General features: G+C 48.0%; 1 protein-coding gene across 2 annotated transcripts in view; it reads right to left on the bottom strand.

Annotated features, from left to right (window-relative positions):
* The window catches only part of GNAO1 (G protein subunit alpha o1), a gene marked incomplete at its 3' end in the record, with an annotated part of 143,668 nt that overhangs the window by 21,079 nt on the left and 103,606 nt on the right, over positions 1–18,983 (bottom strand). For both annotated transcript variants that reach the window (XM_080351841.1, XM_080351840.1), the window contains exons 5-6: positions 5,029–5,157; positions 4,206–4,335 (exon numbers count right to left, since the gene is read on the bottom strand). In XM_080351841.1, coding sequence (XP_080207967.1) covers positions 4,206–4,335; positions 5,029–5,157 — 259 coding nt within the window. The remainder of the gene's footprint in view (positions 1–4,205; positions 4,336–5,028; positions 5,158–18,983) is intronic.

Here is an 18,983-nt window from a genome sequence, read left to right as displayed (position 1 = left end):
GTGCTCAAGACTCTGCTCAGGCAGAAACATGCTCATAAACCCATCTTTCTTCCACCAGAGCATGGGAGGAGACTTGGTTATTTCTGCAATACACAGTTGATTCAATATTTTTTTTCTTTTTTCCTTGGTGAATAAGTACTAACTGTCATGCAAACTATAAGGACGCTGATGGTTATCCTAGGCACAGAATCTCCATATTCCCCCTCTTGCTTACATTTCCTACGATGCCTGAGCCACTTCCACTTGCTTTATCACTCCTAAGGCAATTTCTGAGCCCTGCAATTCAATTTTCCTTGCCCAATGACAGCAGAGAGAGCACGCTAACCAGGTCATGCAGTGAAATAGGAACCAACAGGCCAACACTAATGCACACCAAGGGTCACCAGCACAGCACCTTCAACCCATCCCGTGTCCACAATGGGGACACGAACAATACTTGCATGTCTTGGCTCGATATGGATGACCTAAATATCTTAGTTTCAGAGGCAGCAATGTGCAGCACCAATGTTTCCCTCTCTTGCCATGACTCCTTTGAATTGGCGAGCTAAAAACCAAAGAGGATAGTCTCAGTTCCGACCACAGGTCCCATGACATTGCTGCCTTTTTAAAAATTTCATTAGGAATCCATTTAGAAGGAACAATAAGAATCTACCTTTGTTAATCATCTTCTCCATTTTACCAATTAACATAGCTGCTGTCCCTCTCTCCTCCTAGATTACAGATCTGAGGCTTTTCCTCCTGTAACATCCGCTTACAAAACATAAAGATAAGTCACAAATGAGACAAAATAGCCTCGTTACGCAAAAACACAATCCATGGAGTTGCTCAGTTAGTTAAGGCAGGATGTTCCCACTGTGCGCAAATAAGGCAGAGAGCCCTGCAGCTCCTCGCTAAAGGCAGATGCAGAGGCAGGTGTAATACCTTGGAGACAGAATCTTGTGCGTTGGATGGGCTGGGCTGAGGGTGTAATTTTGCCTCAGCTCTAGCTGTGGGCTGTGGCTGGCAGCAGTGAGACTGGCAAAGGTGCTGCTTGAATTTCCCTGGAGGTTTGCCCACCTCCCCTGGGAGCCGGACACACAGGGAAGCAGTTTAGATCCACCAAAAGCGGTGTAAGAAGGTATTGGGGGCAATGGCAGAGGCTGGAGTCAACACCATTGAGGATTTCTATGCAAAGCATGGTCTTTACGGGTGTATAGGCCTAGAAATCGCAGATGCAGAAAGTCTTCTTAATTTTATTTACCTTTTTTTCTGATCCAGACATAGAGAAGTATTTACTTTCCTTCACTCTCGCCATGTTGCTCTTTGTGGCAGGGAGTTGGAGAGAAAATATATTGCTACCTGGTCTCAGGGAGTGATGGCTTTGCAAGCAACAGCCCTTTTAGCTGCTGTAGGAGGACGGGTCTTCAGTCTTTTAAAACAAAGAGCGCAATACACCCCCAAAAAACTTAATGAACATAAAACTGCACTTTACTTTTAAGGGCAGGGACAGCTCAGGGGGTGCTTCACTCGGTCTTGTTCAACCAGTTCTTTGCTCAGTCTCATTTGAAAGGATTCACAGTAAACCTGTTTGTGAGCCGCTTTCAGTGAGACAAGCTGACCCTACGACTAGGCTGGTCCCAAGGGTCCCACACAAACTGAGCTTAGCAAGGCAAGGCCCTGCTCCATGTTAGGCTGACTTTACCTAAACTGCAATTTCATCTGCCTGAAGTGAGGTTTGACTTACTTAGAGAAATGCAAAAAGCCCCTGTGAAATCCTGTAATTGTTGTCGATAGGGAGCCCAGCGCACAAGGAAAAGCTGGTCTGCCTACGCATCCAGCTTTGCAAGCAGCTTTCTGGGCACCTGAGATGCAATAAAGCTCTTTCCCTCTCATGGTTCCATGCAGCAATGAAAGCTCTACAAGTCTCTTTACACTCACAGAGACATCTGTACAGCCCCCAAACCTTCAGTGGCTTAATACACCTGGAAGAGCCTGGACCGTAGTAAGTATCTTTATAGAAAACTGAGATGGAGGAGCAGCAACCAGCTCACTCTCTAAGCTGCCTCCTCTTTGTATTTTCTAAGTGAGAGGCAATAAAAGCTGATTTACGTCATTAAAGCCAGCAGATGTGACAGATGCAGACAGACGGCAAATCAGCTGACTGAAGAGATGCTGCTTTTACTGCTGGGTTTTTGGAGAGGGACCACTTTAGCAGGGAGGAGACCGAGTGCTTGCGGGTCCAGCCAGGAGTAGATCGAGTCTGTGAGAGCTGCATTTTCCACCTGCCATTTGCGCTGGGGGTATAATAGGGCAGACAAGATTCGACACTGTCAATTTTTCCTGTTTGCATTGGCCTCATTCAGGTTTGTTTATTTGGGTTAGACAGGGGCGTCTCGCAGGTGATGCTGAATCCTTTCCCTGTTTACGCCGAATGTGTAAACGAACAGCAGCTGCCTCTGCCCTCCTGTTGCTCTGCATCCCCAGAAACTGCTTTGTGAAAAGGGATTGAAATCACAAGCAAATGTCAGCACTGCACCAGAATGCAGCTCCAACTTCGCTCTTGCGTCTGGAAAGCAAGCTTGCTTGCTTTCTGTATGCAAGAGAGAAGTTGGAGCTGCAAAAATCCTGGTTTCTGCAGCAGGGCACTTCAGGGAGATGCTGTAACCTTCGTCTCAAATGAGACAAAATAGCCTCAGACCTGAGTTAAGGCTGACATTTAAAAAAACGGCGCTGGCATTCAGGTCCTTTCATTTCACACTCCGTGGCTTTGAGTCACAGGATTGTGTAGACAGGTGCCCAAAGCCGACCTGCATTAAAGGCTGCCTTTGGCTTCAAGGTTTGAGTGTCATGGCCCAAGCTATACTGACAGAGCACCTTGCTCTGTGCTCAGATTGCAGCATCGCTCCTTGCCCCCTGGCTCTGCCCTCTCCCTGCACGTCCTTCTTAATCTCCTGGGTGCGTTTCCCCAGCCCAGCTGCAGAGCTCAGTGGCATTGAGCTAATGGCTGAGTTTTTCAAATCACGTCAGGAGATTTTTGGTTCCTTCCCAGTAAATCCTATACGACTGAGCATCCTTGAGCGTGTCAGAGGGAGGTGACAACTGAGGATTACAAATAAGTGGTCATGAGAGGGTATAGGGTGTCTCAGTCAGTCTGGAGGGACATACAGTTATGATGTTAATATCACCCCAAATTCTGACATTAATAGACCCAAACAAACAGGTGACTTCATCAAACAACTTGCCAGAACTCATAAATATGGCTTGAAAAGGCCAGAAACCACAGCCCCCTCAGTCTTTTTTGGAAGAGACAACAGATACCAAAGAGCAATCTTTCTCTTGATTCCTTCCTCATCAACAGCCTTCTGCAAGCCAGACATCTTTACCAGCAGGAGAATAAAGACCCTCAGAGAGACAGAGCTGGCAGGAGGGACCTTCCGTGCTGCTGCAGACTGGACATAGATTAAATCATTATCAAGACTGAGTGTGGCCTCTGATTCCTTTTCGTTAGACAAATGCAAGTGGGTGCTTGCCACAGCTCTCATTACTCCCAAAAGCATGCATCCCTGTCATAGTGAATGAGCGGCCAGAATACAGTAATGAGTCTTCTCGCATCCTTTCTGTGTATTTAATTCACTTGTATTAATTGCATTCTAATATCAGGGAGCACACAGGTCCTCACTAGCTTTATTTCCAGATGGTATTTTGAGCCTAATGTCACAGTGGGAAGTCATAAAAGCTCACCTAGAACAAATTACCCGAGGAATCAAACAGTTCCAGTCTCACTCAAGAAAATGAATTTCTGTAACCTGAAGAAATAGGTTATACTGCCGGACTGAGCCTGCCTTGGGTGTGCATGGCCGTCCTGCACCTCTGCACCATGGCGTGAACAGTCCCGCACATTTGTTTTAAAAGCCCACCTAGCTATATCTCTTCTTGGATATAGGGTCACATTAACACACTTTGAAACACATAGGTCAGCTAGAAAAGAGAAATAAAACACTGCAAATGTACAGGTGCAAGGTAGCATTACCTGGGCTTGCAGCACTTGATTTTGAAGACTGTGGAGGAGGACAGATCTCCCCAGGATTTCATTGTCAAGGGGGAGCAACTGACAAAAGCACATTACTGTAGCACCCCAGTGAGCATTCGGTGAGCTCTGAGCAGTTGCTGGCTACGCAGTATCCCATAAAGAAGTGTTTGGGCCTCCAAGACCCAGTTACACTCACCGTGGTTTCATCTTCGTGGAGCACCTGGTCGTAGCCACTCAGTGCGACACAGAAAATGATCGCTGTGACATCCTCAAAGCAGTGAATCCACTTCTTGCGTTCTGACCGCTGGCCCCCAACATCGAAGAGCCTACAGCACAGAAGAGGAACATCAGTGCCTGCTCTTACTTAGTTATGAAGAAACTTTAGCGTACTTAGCATTTTTTTCTGACTATATGGTCCCTGGAAGGCTCCAAACACAAAGCAACAGGTCTTTCACCACCGCCTTGGTCTCCTCCAGAGCCTGGAGCCCAGGAGGAGCAGTTGCAGCTGGGGACGTGGGAATCTGTGGGAGAGGTTCAGCAGTGTGCTGGGTCCCAAGGGGTCTGTGCAGGTGGATATGGCATGCTCTTGAGTTTTATGTGCTCTAAATACTGTTTGTGTGTGGCTTTCTGTCTTCTCTTTACTGGCTGGCATAATGAATTCAATATATAGTATTAACCACATGTGACTGACCCGCTTTAGAGAAAAGATTTGACCAAATATTTTTACATTTATGAGCTTGATCAGACTTGGGGATGATCTCATATTATACCTCCAAACAAAGAGGTGTCATTTGGGTTAGAATAAGGTACCATGAGCATCTATGTTAAAGGCAGTGATTTTCAAGACAAGATTGCAAGCACTGCATATCGTTGACTCCCTGAAACGCCGGGTCCTCTGCAGTGGGAGCTATCCATGCGTTAACCGGCAATTTAACAATTTTCCCTTTGGGAGCTATGGGGAAACACCGTGACAAAGAGATGCCCTGAAAATTTACTGGTACATGCAGTTTTAGACTAACCTGAAGTGGAGGTTTTTGAACGTGAAGTGGGTTTCTACGATGCCAGTTGTTTTGACCCTGGTTCGGAGGATATCCTGCTCCGTGGGCTGGTAGTCTGCAGCTCCGATTCGATCTAAGCTGTCTAGGTAGCTAAAAGAAAAAGAGAAAAGAAAAAGAAAATAGATAAGAGTAAGACAGACACTAATCTTTGTCAATCTCAGATGAATCCTTCAGCTTCATATTAATCTTTTTCAATCTCATTTTTCACAGCGGAATGTATTGTAGTTAAAGGAAAAAAAATCCTATTCTGGGGAAGAAGAAATGTTAATAAGCCCACTAACCTAAGCATAAAATCTGATAGTGAACCGAAAGCAGGAAATTAAGTGTGTGTGTGTGTTGTGAGCCCTGATTGCAATCTGTGAAAATACAGTTTTAATATTACCTGCTATTTTTATTCCCTGAGGGACAAAGGTCCCAGTCGGTCCATCATGCTGGATGCTGGATGCACACATGCTTCTCTGCAAGGGTTTATTCAGATAAGAGGTTGGAGCATATAGATCTTGCTCCCAGAACAGACAGGGCAAGTCACCTTTGGGAGACGCCTCTCTGGCTGCTGGGAAGGGAGGAAGATGGGGCAGCCTGCTCCAGCGAGATGCTTTGCTTTCAGTCAGCTCAGATCAAGGGAGAGGAACCTGCCTGAGTGAGTCATCGCTTCGGTTTGAAACCCAGCGCAGGGCTGGGACTGAGGGAGATGCAGCGCTTGGGCAAAATCCAGGGGCCTGCTTAGACGGTGATAATCTGGGAGTTTAAATTGGGTTTTTTTTTGAGGGGTGGAGGGGAGATTTAGCTTTCTAAAACACTTGGATACTTTAAAAATATTTACCCTTATTATGCTTTAGGCTTAAAGTCTAGGAACATAGGCAATGACTCCATATGCTGAAATTCTGGGTAGGAAGTCCTGTTTTTCAATCGGAAATGTTTTTGTAGAGGAACCCAACAGCTGTGCACATATGACCACAATCCATTTTTTCATCTGTATTCAAGATAGTTTTCAAAACAACTCAGCCCCACTAAATATAATTTATAAAGAAAAGAGGAATTTGGATTACAATTTAGTACGAATTATAAACACAGAGCTGTGTCATGCAGTAAAGTCTTTCTCACTGCTGTTGAGCTTCAGGCAGACACTCCAGTTTCTCTTAAAGGGGGTCTGATGTGCATTACAGGGCCTAAGTGCATGCCTCTTGCCCCAGGAGCATCAACCTAATGCACATGCGATGCATTCAGCATACTGTGAATATAATAAAGCAGGTCTGTGCATGAGCAGTGCTCTTGCCCTTGGGATCTCTGTACTTCTGGCAGCCTGGCTGCTGCCCAAAGAGGCAGCAGAGCAGGAGGTGACAGGTAGGGGACAGGAACCCCTGTACCCATTCAGGTGTCAGCCAAAGGATGGCAGCTTTGCAGAGAATAAAGCGTGGCAAGAGGAGGTGTGCAGTTGTAGGGAAGGAAAAGACATTGTTATACCTGTTGAGCATGAGTTTACCAGTGAGTGCAAGTACATATGAGCTGGAACCATTCACATGAGATAGAATCACAGAATAACAGAATAATTTGGGTTGGAAGGGACCTTCAAAGCTCATCCAGTGCCACTCCTGCCATGAGCAGGGACATCTTCACCAGATCAAGTTGCTCAGAGCCCCGTCCAGCCTGGCCTGGGATGTCTCCAGGGTTGGGGCATCCACCACTTCTCTGGCCAACCTGGGACAGTGGCTGACCACCCTCAGTGTAAAATGTTTCTTCCTTATATATGAATCTCCTCTCTTCTAGTTTAAAATCATCATCACCCCTTGTCCTGTTGCAACAGGCCCTGCTAAAAAGTCTGTCCCAATCTTTATTATCATCCCCTTTTAAGTACGAAAAGGCCACACTAAGGTCTCGCTGGAGCCTTCTCTTCTCCAGCTGAACACCCCAGCTCTCTCAGCCTGTCCTCCTAGCAGAGCTGTTCCAGCTCCCTGTCATTTCTGTGGCTGCTCTGGCCCTTCTCCAACAGGTCTTTCCCGTACTGACACAGCACTGCAGGGGGGTCTCACCAGAGTGGAGCAGAGGGGCAAAGACAGCCATAATATCTAAGCTTGACTTTCTCTTTCCATTTAGCTAAATACGATTTTTTTTGTGGGTTTAGTCCTGATGAGCAGTCACACCAACACAGTAGCGAGCACACTTCCCTCTGTTCCTTGCAAAAGCACATCCTGCTGGGCCTGAATGAGACGCCCTGTCCTGCTGCTGGAGGTGCCTTCCTGGTGGCATCAGAGGAACTTTCCCTGCTTTCCATCATGTCCTGGAGAGAGAGCTCTGAGCCAGGCGGCCGGAGCAGGACACCTGGTGTGCCCAGACCCTGCACTCTGCTACCCCGGAGAACTCATCGCCACCGGCTTTCCTGCCCACCCCGCCAGCCTGCAAAAGCAAATAGGCAACCAAACTCTACACTAAGGTGAAAACCAAACCTCATCCCGCTTGCATCATGTATTTTGGCTACCCATCATTCTTATCATTCACTTTTTGCTGGAGAATTGCAAGAATCACGTCACTCAGAGAAAAGTATATAAGCTAAGCAGGCTTATTTTTATTGTGCCTTTTTTCAAGCATTTAAAGGCATTGTGGTTTTGTGACAGATGCTCCCTTAATAGCCTTATGATGGGCCCTGGATGGATGAATGGGGCTTCACTTGAAATCAAATCCTCCGCTGTGACAGCTGAAGCCACGATCACTCATCTATTCACAACTGTTATTTAAGAGACAGCTGGATTTCTTCACATGTCCCTGCAGACTGAGGCAGCTCTGCAGGGCTGTTACCCAGAGACCCAGGCCCTCCTCTGTCCTCAGGAACAAAATACTTCAAAGTGATGGTAAAAAATGGAGGTGTAAGAGAGGGAAGGATTTTCTTTCCCTATTGCAGCTCTTGGTAGTACCCTGAAGACCTTTATCACTTCCCTTGTTTTAATTATCTGTATTTTCCTATGATTTAACTCTCTTCAATTTAACATTCCCTATTGATTCCTATTCCTATTCCTATTCCTATTCCTATTCCTATTCCTATCCCTATCCCTATTCCTATCCCTATTCCTATTCCCTAGTCTTTTCTTTGAGATCCTCCTTTAATGATGGGAGTGCAGTAAATGAAGAAATCTACTGCAAACGGGCCAGAGGACTCAGCATCCCGGCAGCACAGTGACAGAGAAGTTCGTTACTGTAATTACCGCCTTTGGTGTGCAGTGATTTGCTTGTGAACAGCAGCATCCTTTAAACCCTAGGCTGCACATCAGGACTTCAAGGGGTTCTCTCTCTCGCTGCTGGCGTGCACAGCCCACAGTGCCTCTCTCTGGATGCCCGACAGCGAATTATTTCCAGATTTGATTTGACCCTGCACACAACCTGGCTCTGAGGCTTGGAAAGCATTGCCTCCCTTTGTGTCCTTGTCCTTGGAGGTGATGCAGCCTCATGTGCCCGGCTCCACTGGAGTTGCTCTGCGGTTTGAGAGGTTTGGGGGAGTTGATGCAGCCTCTTGAGGGGCCAGGATGATGGTGACAGACAGGATCCAGCTCATTCACCGTCTCCTTCCTGACAGCATCCAGCTTCCAGTCCCAGTTGGGATATCTCCATAGGAACCTTTGCTGCGGGTTCTCTAGCATCTGTCTGGGTGAGGGCTCTGCTTCCCAGTGCTTAACTGGTGCTGTGACTGAGGAACGCTCAATATCCCCAGTACTCAGGCTGTCCTGGCTTCAGATGAGCTGAGCTCCATGAGCCCAGTGCCTTGGGATCATTGGTCATTCTCAGGCTGATTCATCCAGCTGGGCTGCCAGGCATCCCAGCTCTGAGACCAGCTTGCCAACAGACCCTCTGCCTTTTCTATTAACTCCCCGCTTCATCTCTTTCCTCATCTCTAGTCGTTTCCATGATTCTCTGTGCATTTCTCAATGCCCTAAATTCTCTAAGTTGCCTAGGTCTGCTTTTCGTCTGTTCCCTGTAGTCTCAATGAGGGTCAGCCATCAATTTATACATTTTCAGTGGTGGTTTAGAGGCTACATTCCAAAACTGTTTTCTCCTCTGGCTGCTCTTCCCTGGAATTTCTCCCATCTCAGGCTGCAGCAGCTATATTTTTTTCCCCTGGACTTGGTGGCAGCTTCGTGGGCCGCATCAGCACGTGCACCCCAGGAAGCTCAGCCGCAGGAGTGTGCCACGGCACAGCTGCCACGCAAACGTCCCACTGTGGGAATGGGATGCTTGGGCAGGCTGATGTTTGGATGTTGAGCTGATGTTAGCTATTGCTTGTTCTCCTCGGTTCCTGCTCCAGGTATCTCTGAGGCTTCAGGGGAGCGCTGGTGCTCCCTGCCCATGCTGCTTGGAAGGACCTGCTGGGTGCGAGCCTGAGCTGGCAGAGAGTGGGATGTGTTGGGGGTGTCATCTCTTTGGTAACAGGGAAACCCACCTGGGGACAAATTGCTACACATGGTGCTGGATGTGAGCACTCCTGGTATGTCTTTTGAACTGCAAATCTCAAAGCCAAATTTGCTGGAGATGAGTAGTTGTCGCAGCCAACAGGCTCGATGACACCTAATCTGCTCCAAAGCTGGCATCTGTTTAAGCAGCAGAAATAAGAGCACTTCAGAGGCCATGGAGCAAGCTCTCGGCTCTAGCCCTTCCACATCATCTTCGTTGCATGATGCTGGCATCAGAGCTCCTTCCACTTCCCAGCTCCGGGGTTTGTACGCTGGAGTGGAAGCGCATCTGAAATGACACATCGGCTCTTATTTGCAGCCTGCCTTGCCCACGGCTTGCAGGGGTTAAAAAAAGCTGAAGAAAGGTTAGAAGGTTTCTGAGCACATGAGTAACCCTCTAGCATTTATACTCCTGAGCTGAGCAGCTCCATTACTGCTTATATCTTTTATCTTAAATACTTTGTTTTGAAGCAGATTGCAGGTTTCTGAGTCAGTTTATCGGGCTCAGGGAGGTGAAGCCCAACTCTCTTACCCCGCTAAAAGCAAAATGCGCAAGAAATGGCATTTCTCAAATACAGGGAGAGGAGCTCATCAAAGTGAGACTACAAATGGCAGACGCTCTGTAAGGACTAGTTGCTATTAAATATTTTCAAGCAGCAATATTGAAAATAATATTGAAAACAGGGAGTAAATATAGTTCCTTGTGCCTTGACTTGCTGTTTCCAACGTCATGGGGTAGCAGCACTGCTGGAGCCAGAGACACTGCAGGCAGAAAAGGCTGTTGTCCGAGTTATCCCATGGGGACAGAGCGGTGTCAGCAGCCTACGTGCAGTGCGTGGATGGGGATCTGTCCCCAGGCACTCTGCCACCATGGGAACCTTCTCCCAGGGTTGTGCTGCCTATGCTGAAGGCTTCCTTGTCTGAAGAAGCAGAGCTGAGGTCGCTGGTTGCGGTTGGAGTTGGATACCTGTGGCAAGGCTTATACAGACATACATTCATGGCTGTTGAGGTTTAATGGCAATAAAGTGGTTAAACATCCGTTGGGTTTTTGTTGCCTCAAAGGTGACACCTTGGTAGGCTTTTGGCAGGCAGCATCCAGCACCTGAGGTGCTGACACTGTGCCAACGCCAAGCTCACGTCCCTGGTGCCCGAGAAGCGGTGGTACAGCAGTGGCCACAGATTGGTCTTGATCTGGGACAGGCGAGTGGGAGCTTCAGGAGAACAAACCTGGAGACAGCGGCATCTTCCCAGCTGCTCCTCTGTCCTGCCAGTCCTGGCCTCTGTCCATGTCTCCTCCATGAAAGAAAGGCCGTGCGTGGGACACCCTGGCCTCGTTCTGTTGGCTGGCGTTGTATTTGATTGAAAAAGCAGATCCCCGTTTGTCAACAGATGCAGCTGAGTCACCACTGGGTTATTTTCTACTCTACGCACAGAGGCGCTCAAGGGTCAGCTCCAACATTGTGTCCTGGGGAATGCTGAGTTTTTAATCAAGGTTGTCACAAGCAGGATCCATCTCATCTCACTCCAGATGCTTATGTGAAGATGTGTCCACCTGAGCACTCCTTTCTGGTTCATGGATGGAAGGTTATCTGCATCTGACCTCAGCTTGTACCCTAGCTTCTTTCCTTTCACTGATGAACACATAGCTCAATGTATATTTAGCATTAAACCATTTAATATTTACTGATTGTAGAGTAAGGATTCAGAGGATAAGGGGCTTAGGGGGTGTCAGTAGTGGCTCTACAACAGCATAGTAAACTCTTGTAGTATCTTCTACCAGAAGAGTAGAATCGTGTGGGCGCTGCTTCCCGAAGGTGTGATACAGCTCGGTGCAGCTCCTCAGGGCAGCTGGCACTGGGCAAACACCCAGAGATTGTGGCACCGTGGCGTTTCACCTGCAGATGTCATCCCCAGCCATATCTGCTCTATTATTTTACAAGAAGGGGAAAAATAAACCACAGCCCACTCTCAGAGCCCAGCGCTCACCCAGCACACACAGCCATGATGCAAGAAATGTCTTAAATAATCGTCAGTTATGAAAGGCTTGAAATGGAGCCACGCTGTCGCACCGTGTCCCTTCAGAAATCAATCCCACTGAAGAGTGGTGACCACAACATGTCCTCCTTAACAAATCCATCAGGTGTTACGTGCTGTTCCACGGACGCTTCCAGGTGGGTTATGGCAGGCAGGAGGAACAAACCTTAGGAGATAAGTAATTCAGCTAAGAGGGCAAGAGCATCATCTGGCATTTTCTGAGCCCAGCCCAGAGAACTGAGGTCTTGGGAATTCACTCCTGGGCTTCGGGCAGCACATTTTGTGTTTCTGGCTGTGTTCCCTGCTTGGCCAGTCCTGCCTCAATGAGAATCACATCAATTACACAGCAGGCTATGCTGTTCTGCTGCTGCTCTTGATGATGAATCTCATCTTGCTTCCAATCATATAAGATACCGGCACGGACACTCTCCAGCTTCCCTCCCCTAAATCCAGCCAGTGACAAGACATTTCTAGTGCCTGTTTCTTGCTGGCAGCTAATGGCTGGAGTGACGGTCACCAGGCCCAGAGATTACTGGGGTTATTTTCTCAAATGAACTGTGCTGGATACCCTGGGTTTTCATTACTGTACCCTGAGAAATGAGGAGGATGGTGCCAAATCTTGACAGAACAGTGCTACTTTGCAATGCTTTTTTTTTCCCCGCCTCCCTGCATTGAAGCAGGGCTGTACAGGCCTTGTACATCAAGATCAACTTGACAAGTTGATATTAATACTAATGATAGGAAGGAGGAACGAACAAAAGCAGGTTGGAGTTTAGCTGTCCTAGTTAGACTTGCAGGTTTCCAAGGCATGACTGGATCCAGAACAATTTTTAGCATCGCGTGTGGATGAGCAGAGTCATTAAATAGCAACCGTATAACAAAGGTACTTCAGGACATCCAGGGAGTGGGAGCTGCCAGTTTCCAAGCATAAGCTTTGCTCACTGGTGGTGGTTTGGTCAGCAATATATCACGGTCTTGTTACTGCTGAAATAAAAGGACGCTGTGGTGCAGTCTGAGTTTGTGATCAGAGAGCTCTGGCTGGGGGAGAGATGCGCTCTGGAGGAAAAGCCACTGCTAACAATCTACTCAGAAATGGTTTTGGAGCAGCCCTGGGAAAGCAGATGTGGGCTCATCTTTCTGCAATGAAATTTGAAAATTGGACGGTATGTAAGAGGGGATGATAAAGATTATTTTTTTTTTACATGCTGGAGTCCTTACAAAAGAGAAAAACAACGTGTCTGGATCAGACCAGTGACCAGCCCAGATTAACTGGGGTCCAAGAGCAGATGCTGGGAGAAGAATACAAACATGAGGCAAGTATGTAGCAGTCAGACATCTTTCCCAGCCTCCAATACTTCATACGCATAATGGAGTTTCAAAGAGAGGTGTAATATCTTTATATTTATTACCCCTCAATGATTTTTCTTCCAGAAATGCATTTATGTGCTTTTAGAAGCAAAGGAAACTTCTAAGAGCCACATCTGCAGCAAGAAATTTCCCAGCTCAGCTACTGTCTGTGAAAAACTGCCTCCTTCTGTTTTTTAAACTGCCATGTCAGGGTTCAATTTTCTTACTTATTGTATTGGAACAGTTGTCCTGTCCTCCTTATTCCCTACTTGTTTCTCTGTAGACATCTCCACAGACCTCCATACGTTCCCTGAGGAACATCTCTGCTCCCATGACATTCGTGCATGGAGACTTTTGTCACACTGGGATGGGTTTTCCTGATCTCCTGGATCCCATCCGAGATGGGGAAAGGAAGGACCCACAGCTGCCTTGACCTATACGTAACCACCTGCTTTACAGTCACTTTATATGGTGCTACTTTGAGAACCAATGAGTTTAACGCCAGCCCCTTGGAGCTGCTGCACAGGCAGACCTGGTGACAATGGTTTGCTAGCAGTGTTGCAGTCCCTTTTAGAAGTGTCCTCATCTGGGCGATGCCACTGTTTATATCAAGCCTCTGCAATTTAAATCCTTGTTTAGCACAGAGCTGCTGACCACAGGGCACCTTCGCCTTTGTTTTCATAATGAAAAGATTTGTACAGGGTCTGGCTGGATCTTTCCAGCGGCACGAGGTCAATCCAAGCCTGCTGGGATGACGCATGGCTTGGCCGTGCAAGGTCTTCTCTGCCGGTGGCCCTGCACGCAGGTGTCCTCCGCACGGCAGGGCAGACGCAGGCACTGATGGAACCGCGGCTGAAGCAGAAGAAGGCTCAACAGCCTCAGCCCGGCTCCTGCTTTATCTAAGCCTCTGCTTCCTTCTGACAACCAGCTCTGAAGGACAGTGGCTGAGCTGGAGCAAGGACGAGCGTGGTGGGACTCGGCACCCTGGAAGTGAGCAGGATCTATGCCTAAACCTTTATGCAACAGAGTAAGTGGGTTTGATGTTTTTTTTTCCTCCAGGACTGATGTTCTAAACTGCTGACAGTGGAGCTGATGGCTTTCTAGACCATTAAAAGAAAGAAAGAAAGAAAGAAAGAAAGAAAGAAAGAAAGAAAGAAAGAAAGAAAGAAAGGAGGGATTAAAAATAAGCCATGGGGAGATTGGGATAATGAAGGGCTTGTTCTGGGAAGGAGCCCTGATGAGAGGACGCAGCTCCCGTGCTGCAGCCGGGCTCCCCACTCACCTGCACAGCACTGAGACCAACCAGGGGACAGGCCCCCAGCCCACCCACGGCAGCCCTGGGAACACGCCAACACAAAGGCTCGCGATCCCAGCCCTCCTTCCATCACACGGTGGCCGATTCGATTTGGCCCCAAGGCAATCTCGCAAGCTAATTACTCAGAATTACTCCAATCCTGGAAAGCAAACAGCTGTGACTGCACTCCCATGGATTTTAACCTTTTCATCAGCCACTGGACAGGGAGATTCACCAGGGTGTGCATGAAGGCCAAGGACATCCATTTACACACTTGTGGTGGGCAGTGAAGTAGCATTAACGTCATCATTTCTAAACTGGAAGGAAAAAAATAGATGCAGCCGCAGTGTTCTTGTAGTGCTAGGTGTCTGTCTGTGGCAGGGCGGCACTGGGGAGGGACTGAGATCTGAAGTTACAGAGGAAAGCCTTAATTACTGAGATTTGACCTCTTGTAGCAACTAGAGAGAGGATGCCTGTAGCAGGATGATGGTGCAGTTAGGAAGGGGGGGCGTCTGTCAGGAGCTGACTTTGATCAGGGGCCTTGTTTATACGCTCACTGTGCTGAGGCAGATGGGTTGCTGGTGATGGAGTGGGAATCATGTTTCTGGATCTTCTCATTTGTCTGTTTTCCTGACTTACTAACGAGCTATAGGGATTTCTGCTTTCAAATCCCATTTAGGCACCCTTGCCTGAAACCATGGGTACCAAACCCAGCCAATGCTCTGCCACGGACAGATGTGATCCACAGCCAGCAACAGCAAAACCTGGCATTTTCACTGTTTCGCTGCCCACTAAAAATGTCTTGGCTATCCCAGATATCTTGGATCTCTGGGGCACGTAAAATCTGTGCTATGAATGGACTTTCTGGTCCTTCTCAGCGTCTGTCAGGCTGAGGCTCCTCTGAGAATGGCTTTGCTTGCAGTATTGCAGTGTTTTGGTTTCAGTCCAGGCCGGATCCAGAAACAGAGACACATAAGGGAAAATTAATGGAACTTCTCATCCCTTTAGAAAACATTCAGCCAAATCGTTGTTAGGAGATTTGTTTGCTGTGTATCAAAAAGGCTTGATCGTTCCCACCAGGGAAGGCCGTCACCTGGGCTAGGATGGGCTGGTGAGATGTCCTGATGTTCCTTTCTCTCTTAGGGGCAGGAGCAACCTCAGAGAAGTCTGTAGTCATTGTCTCCTGTCACCAGACAAGCACCCCTGGAAGGTCAGGCTCCTGCAGCCCACCTAACAGTGGTTTGGGTTGCTCCCAGGTCGCGGCAGGAGTGGGCTGATCCCTGTGTTCAGCTGAAGATGCATCAGGGACATGTGTGGGATAAAATCAGCTTGAGATGCTCCATATGGGACAGCCCAGCTGCAGAGCTGGTGTGGGAGATGAGCTGAGGACACGACCTTGGCTGGAGACAGCTACTGTGTCTGCACTTGACATTGAGTAGAGATATTCCCCTGTGCCCTGGGGACACATTCCTACCAGCAGAAGGCTTTGCAATGAGACAGTCTCTGCTGTCTGCCCATGGACCTGCCAGTGACCACATCTTTTGGGAGTGAGCCATGGGCCAAAGTGCTGCAGGGAGCCAGGCGGGCAGACCAGGAATCCCTGCCTGCTTGGTGGAAGACGTCTGAACTGACCCAGGAGCACTTCAGTTCCAGTGGGAGGACGGAGCTGGCCCAGAGTAGCATTAGGTCTGGAAAACATCAGGAGTTCTAGCAGACAACACAGACATTATTGCCAATAAATGCTTTTGTTGAGCTTCCCCTTGGCTGCACAAGGGGAGAAGAACATCTCTAGCAGATGGCTGGTTAGCACAAGCATTGCCCTTGCCCGGCCTGTGTTTCTGCACTCTCTGCTGCTGGAGCACCTCAACTCTTGCTGAGCGTGATTGATGTGTCCTCCCAACCCCCCACCAGGGTAGGGAAATGTCATTAATCACACTCGCTTGAGGAGAAATTTAAGTACTAAGGGGATAGATGACTTGCCTGAGGACACAATGGGAAGTCTGTGGTGGTACTTGGAAGCTAGTTTGGATGCCCTAAATCGCAGTCAGGAGCTTTAAACACAAGACCTTTCTGCACTGAGTTTTATAACCCTTAAAAAATATTCTTCCATGCTTTTAACAGCGATTTTCCCCATGTAGGGGCAGATAAGGCTGGTAGAAAGAAATATATTCCCTACATGAAGAGCAGCCTATAAAACAGTGTTACAATTGATGATTAAATTGTAAGTTAATCCAGAACAGAGATAAATAAATGCCCTTTTTTTTTTTGTGAACAAAGCAAACTGAAAATGGATGTTGTCATGTACTTTTCTGCTCCATCCAATATAATTTCATGCATTCCTATACAGATTTTGATGAGTTCTGCAGATCAATGACGCTGCACTTAAACACAAGCTAAGTGGTAATTACAGATGCATGCACGATTTATTCATCTGGTGGCACTGCACCAGCTGATGGAAGGCTCAGCCGTATCCAATCAATGTTTGAAGCCTCTCAAAATAAAGAGGTTTTTGGCTCTCACTGCAAGGTGAAAATAAAAATAATACCCTGCACTGTTGCTCTCGCTTGGCCTTGCCTTTGCACACCCATATAGGTTGTTCACATTGGGTCTTCTTCACGCACTTACTGCACGACCCACCTGTCCCTAGGGCTGAGGGTTGGATTGATGAGATTTAAGGCATAAGTAAGTGAGGAGAAAGGAGGAGGATAAGCAGTGTGGAGGAAGCAGCAGGCAGCCAGTGTTCCCTGGGATCATCTCCCATGTGCCAGAGAGAATCCCAGCTCGGGGTGCAGGGCAGGGAGCCAGCGGGATGTGTCACACCATGGGGTGAAGGGAGCAGCTGGGGGACTGTGGTGGAAACCACGGAGGTGCACAATTTGGCTCTGTTGTTATGGGAACACATGGCATGGGATGCGAGGTAGCATGTTTAAAGGCAAATAATGGATTTCATATAATTGTTCTTCAGGTTTTCCCTGTTGATGTGGGCTATACGTCCATGTAGAATCATAGAATAGTTTGGGTTAGAAGGGACCTTTCACAGCTCATCCAGTGCCACCCCTGCCATGAGCAGGGACATCTGCACCACCTCAGGTTGCTCAGAGCCCCGTCCAGCCTGGCCTGGGATGTCTCCAGCGATGGTTCATCCACCACCTCTCTGGGCAACCTGGGACAGTGTTTCACCACCCTCAGTGTCAAAAATTTCTTCCTTGTGTCTAGTCTGATGGAAAATCTCTCCTCCCGTGGAGCAAAGATGCTTGCTCCCTGTTGTCACTATGAGATGCCCTGATGAGCCAGGGGGTCCCACTCTGTGACGTTCCTTGCTGGGGCTTCAGGCAGGGGACAAGGGCTAATCATACAGCTAGATTTCTTGTTAAGGTGGTGGAAAGCAGCAACTCACCAAGCAGAGTTTACAGGGTCAAAACTAAAACCTGCAGCCTTCCCATGGTACTTATGTTCTGGGGCAAGTGGAGACAAAGATGGCAGATGTCTGAATGAACACAGCGGGGATGAGCATCAGTGCCCTGCCTGTGTGCTCCACTTCAATGGAAGCTCCACTGGTGCTGGGAAGCACAGGCAGGTGGAAAACTCCTCCAGCCCTGCCCAGAGAACTGCAGGAGTGGAAGAAGTGGCCCAGAGATACACCCAGGGTGTCATAGAATCATATAATGTCCTGTGTTGGAAGGGACCCACAAGGATTATTGAATCTGACTCCTGTCCCTGCATTGGACAACCTGAAAATTCACACCATGTGTCTGAGGGAGTTGTCCAAATGCTTCTCAAATGTTGCCCTGTAATACAAGGTCCCCTCTGTCACTGTCGAGACTTGCACTGTCGTCACAGCGTGCAGGTGGGACCCGGCTGAGACTCTGGATCACGAGACGCAGCTCTTCATCGTGGGTGGTGAAAAGGCTCTTACATCCTTTGTGGTGGTCCCCTGGGCAGGATGCAGGTAGTTGAGCTCCTGGGTAGAAATGTGTAGCCTTTCTTCCTGAGTTTATTTGTAACTTTGATATTTGTGTCATTTCTTTGTTTACATTTTTTTTTGTTCAATGAGATACTTCTCTGGCGATTTCTTAGTAAAACTTGCTGCTTCCAGCATTAGTTTAATTTGAGCAAAGATTTTTGCCTGGACTCTGTTGCCACTTCTCAGCTCTCAGCAGCTGCCAGGTAGTGCCCGCGTCCTCCTTCTCTTTCTCCTATCCCTGCCCTTTGCAGGTTTGGCCTCACTGTTCAGCACAATCCCCAGTGCAGTATTTCTCACGTTGGGGATTGCAAGACTATTTAACTGAAAATGGTTAAACTGACATTAACGCTGCTCAGCAGGATGTACTGGCTGGTATTTGCCTGAACAAGGATTTGGAAATTATTCTTATGCTGTCATCAAACTTTATGCACCAAGAGCAATACTGAAAGATTGGGAAATGCTGATTTCTGCCATTAAAAGTGCCGTCAGAGCCTCAGAGCTACAGTGCCTGCTCGTGGGGTATCTCATGGCCTGGGCTTGCTATTCTGGGGCACTGAATTTCTTTTCAGTGCTGGTGCTTCCAGCAAACCTGATGCTCAGCACTGAGGTGACAATGTAGCGCAGCAGGGAAGGGGTTACAGCGAGGCAAAGTGCATCATAAATCCCCAGCAAGGCTTGGACTAACCACCAAAACCCAAGCTGACGCTTCCCTGGCATGGCTCCACAGCGTGGTTTGTGCCTGATTTCTTTCTTCCCTAAACCTCTTCCCTCCCCTCCCAGAGTGGAGAAGGTGCTGCCTAAGATCCAGACTCAGCACCATTTCTCCTCTTTTTTCCAAATA

This window comes from Nesoenas mayeri (assembly GCF_963082525.1).
Source record: "Nesoenas mayeri genome assembly, chromosome: 12".
In the NCBI taxonomy this organism is placed as follows: Eukaryota; Metazoa; Chordata; class Aves; order Columbiformes; family Columbidae; genus Nesoenas; species Nesoenas mayeri.
Note: the sequence above shows the minus strand (reverse complement) of the source record. Positions and strands in the feature narration are given on the sequence as shown.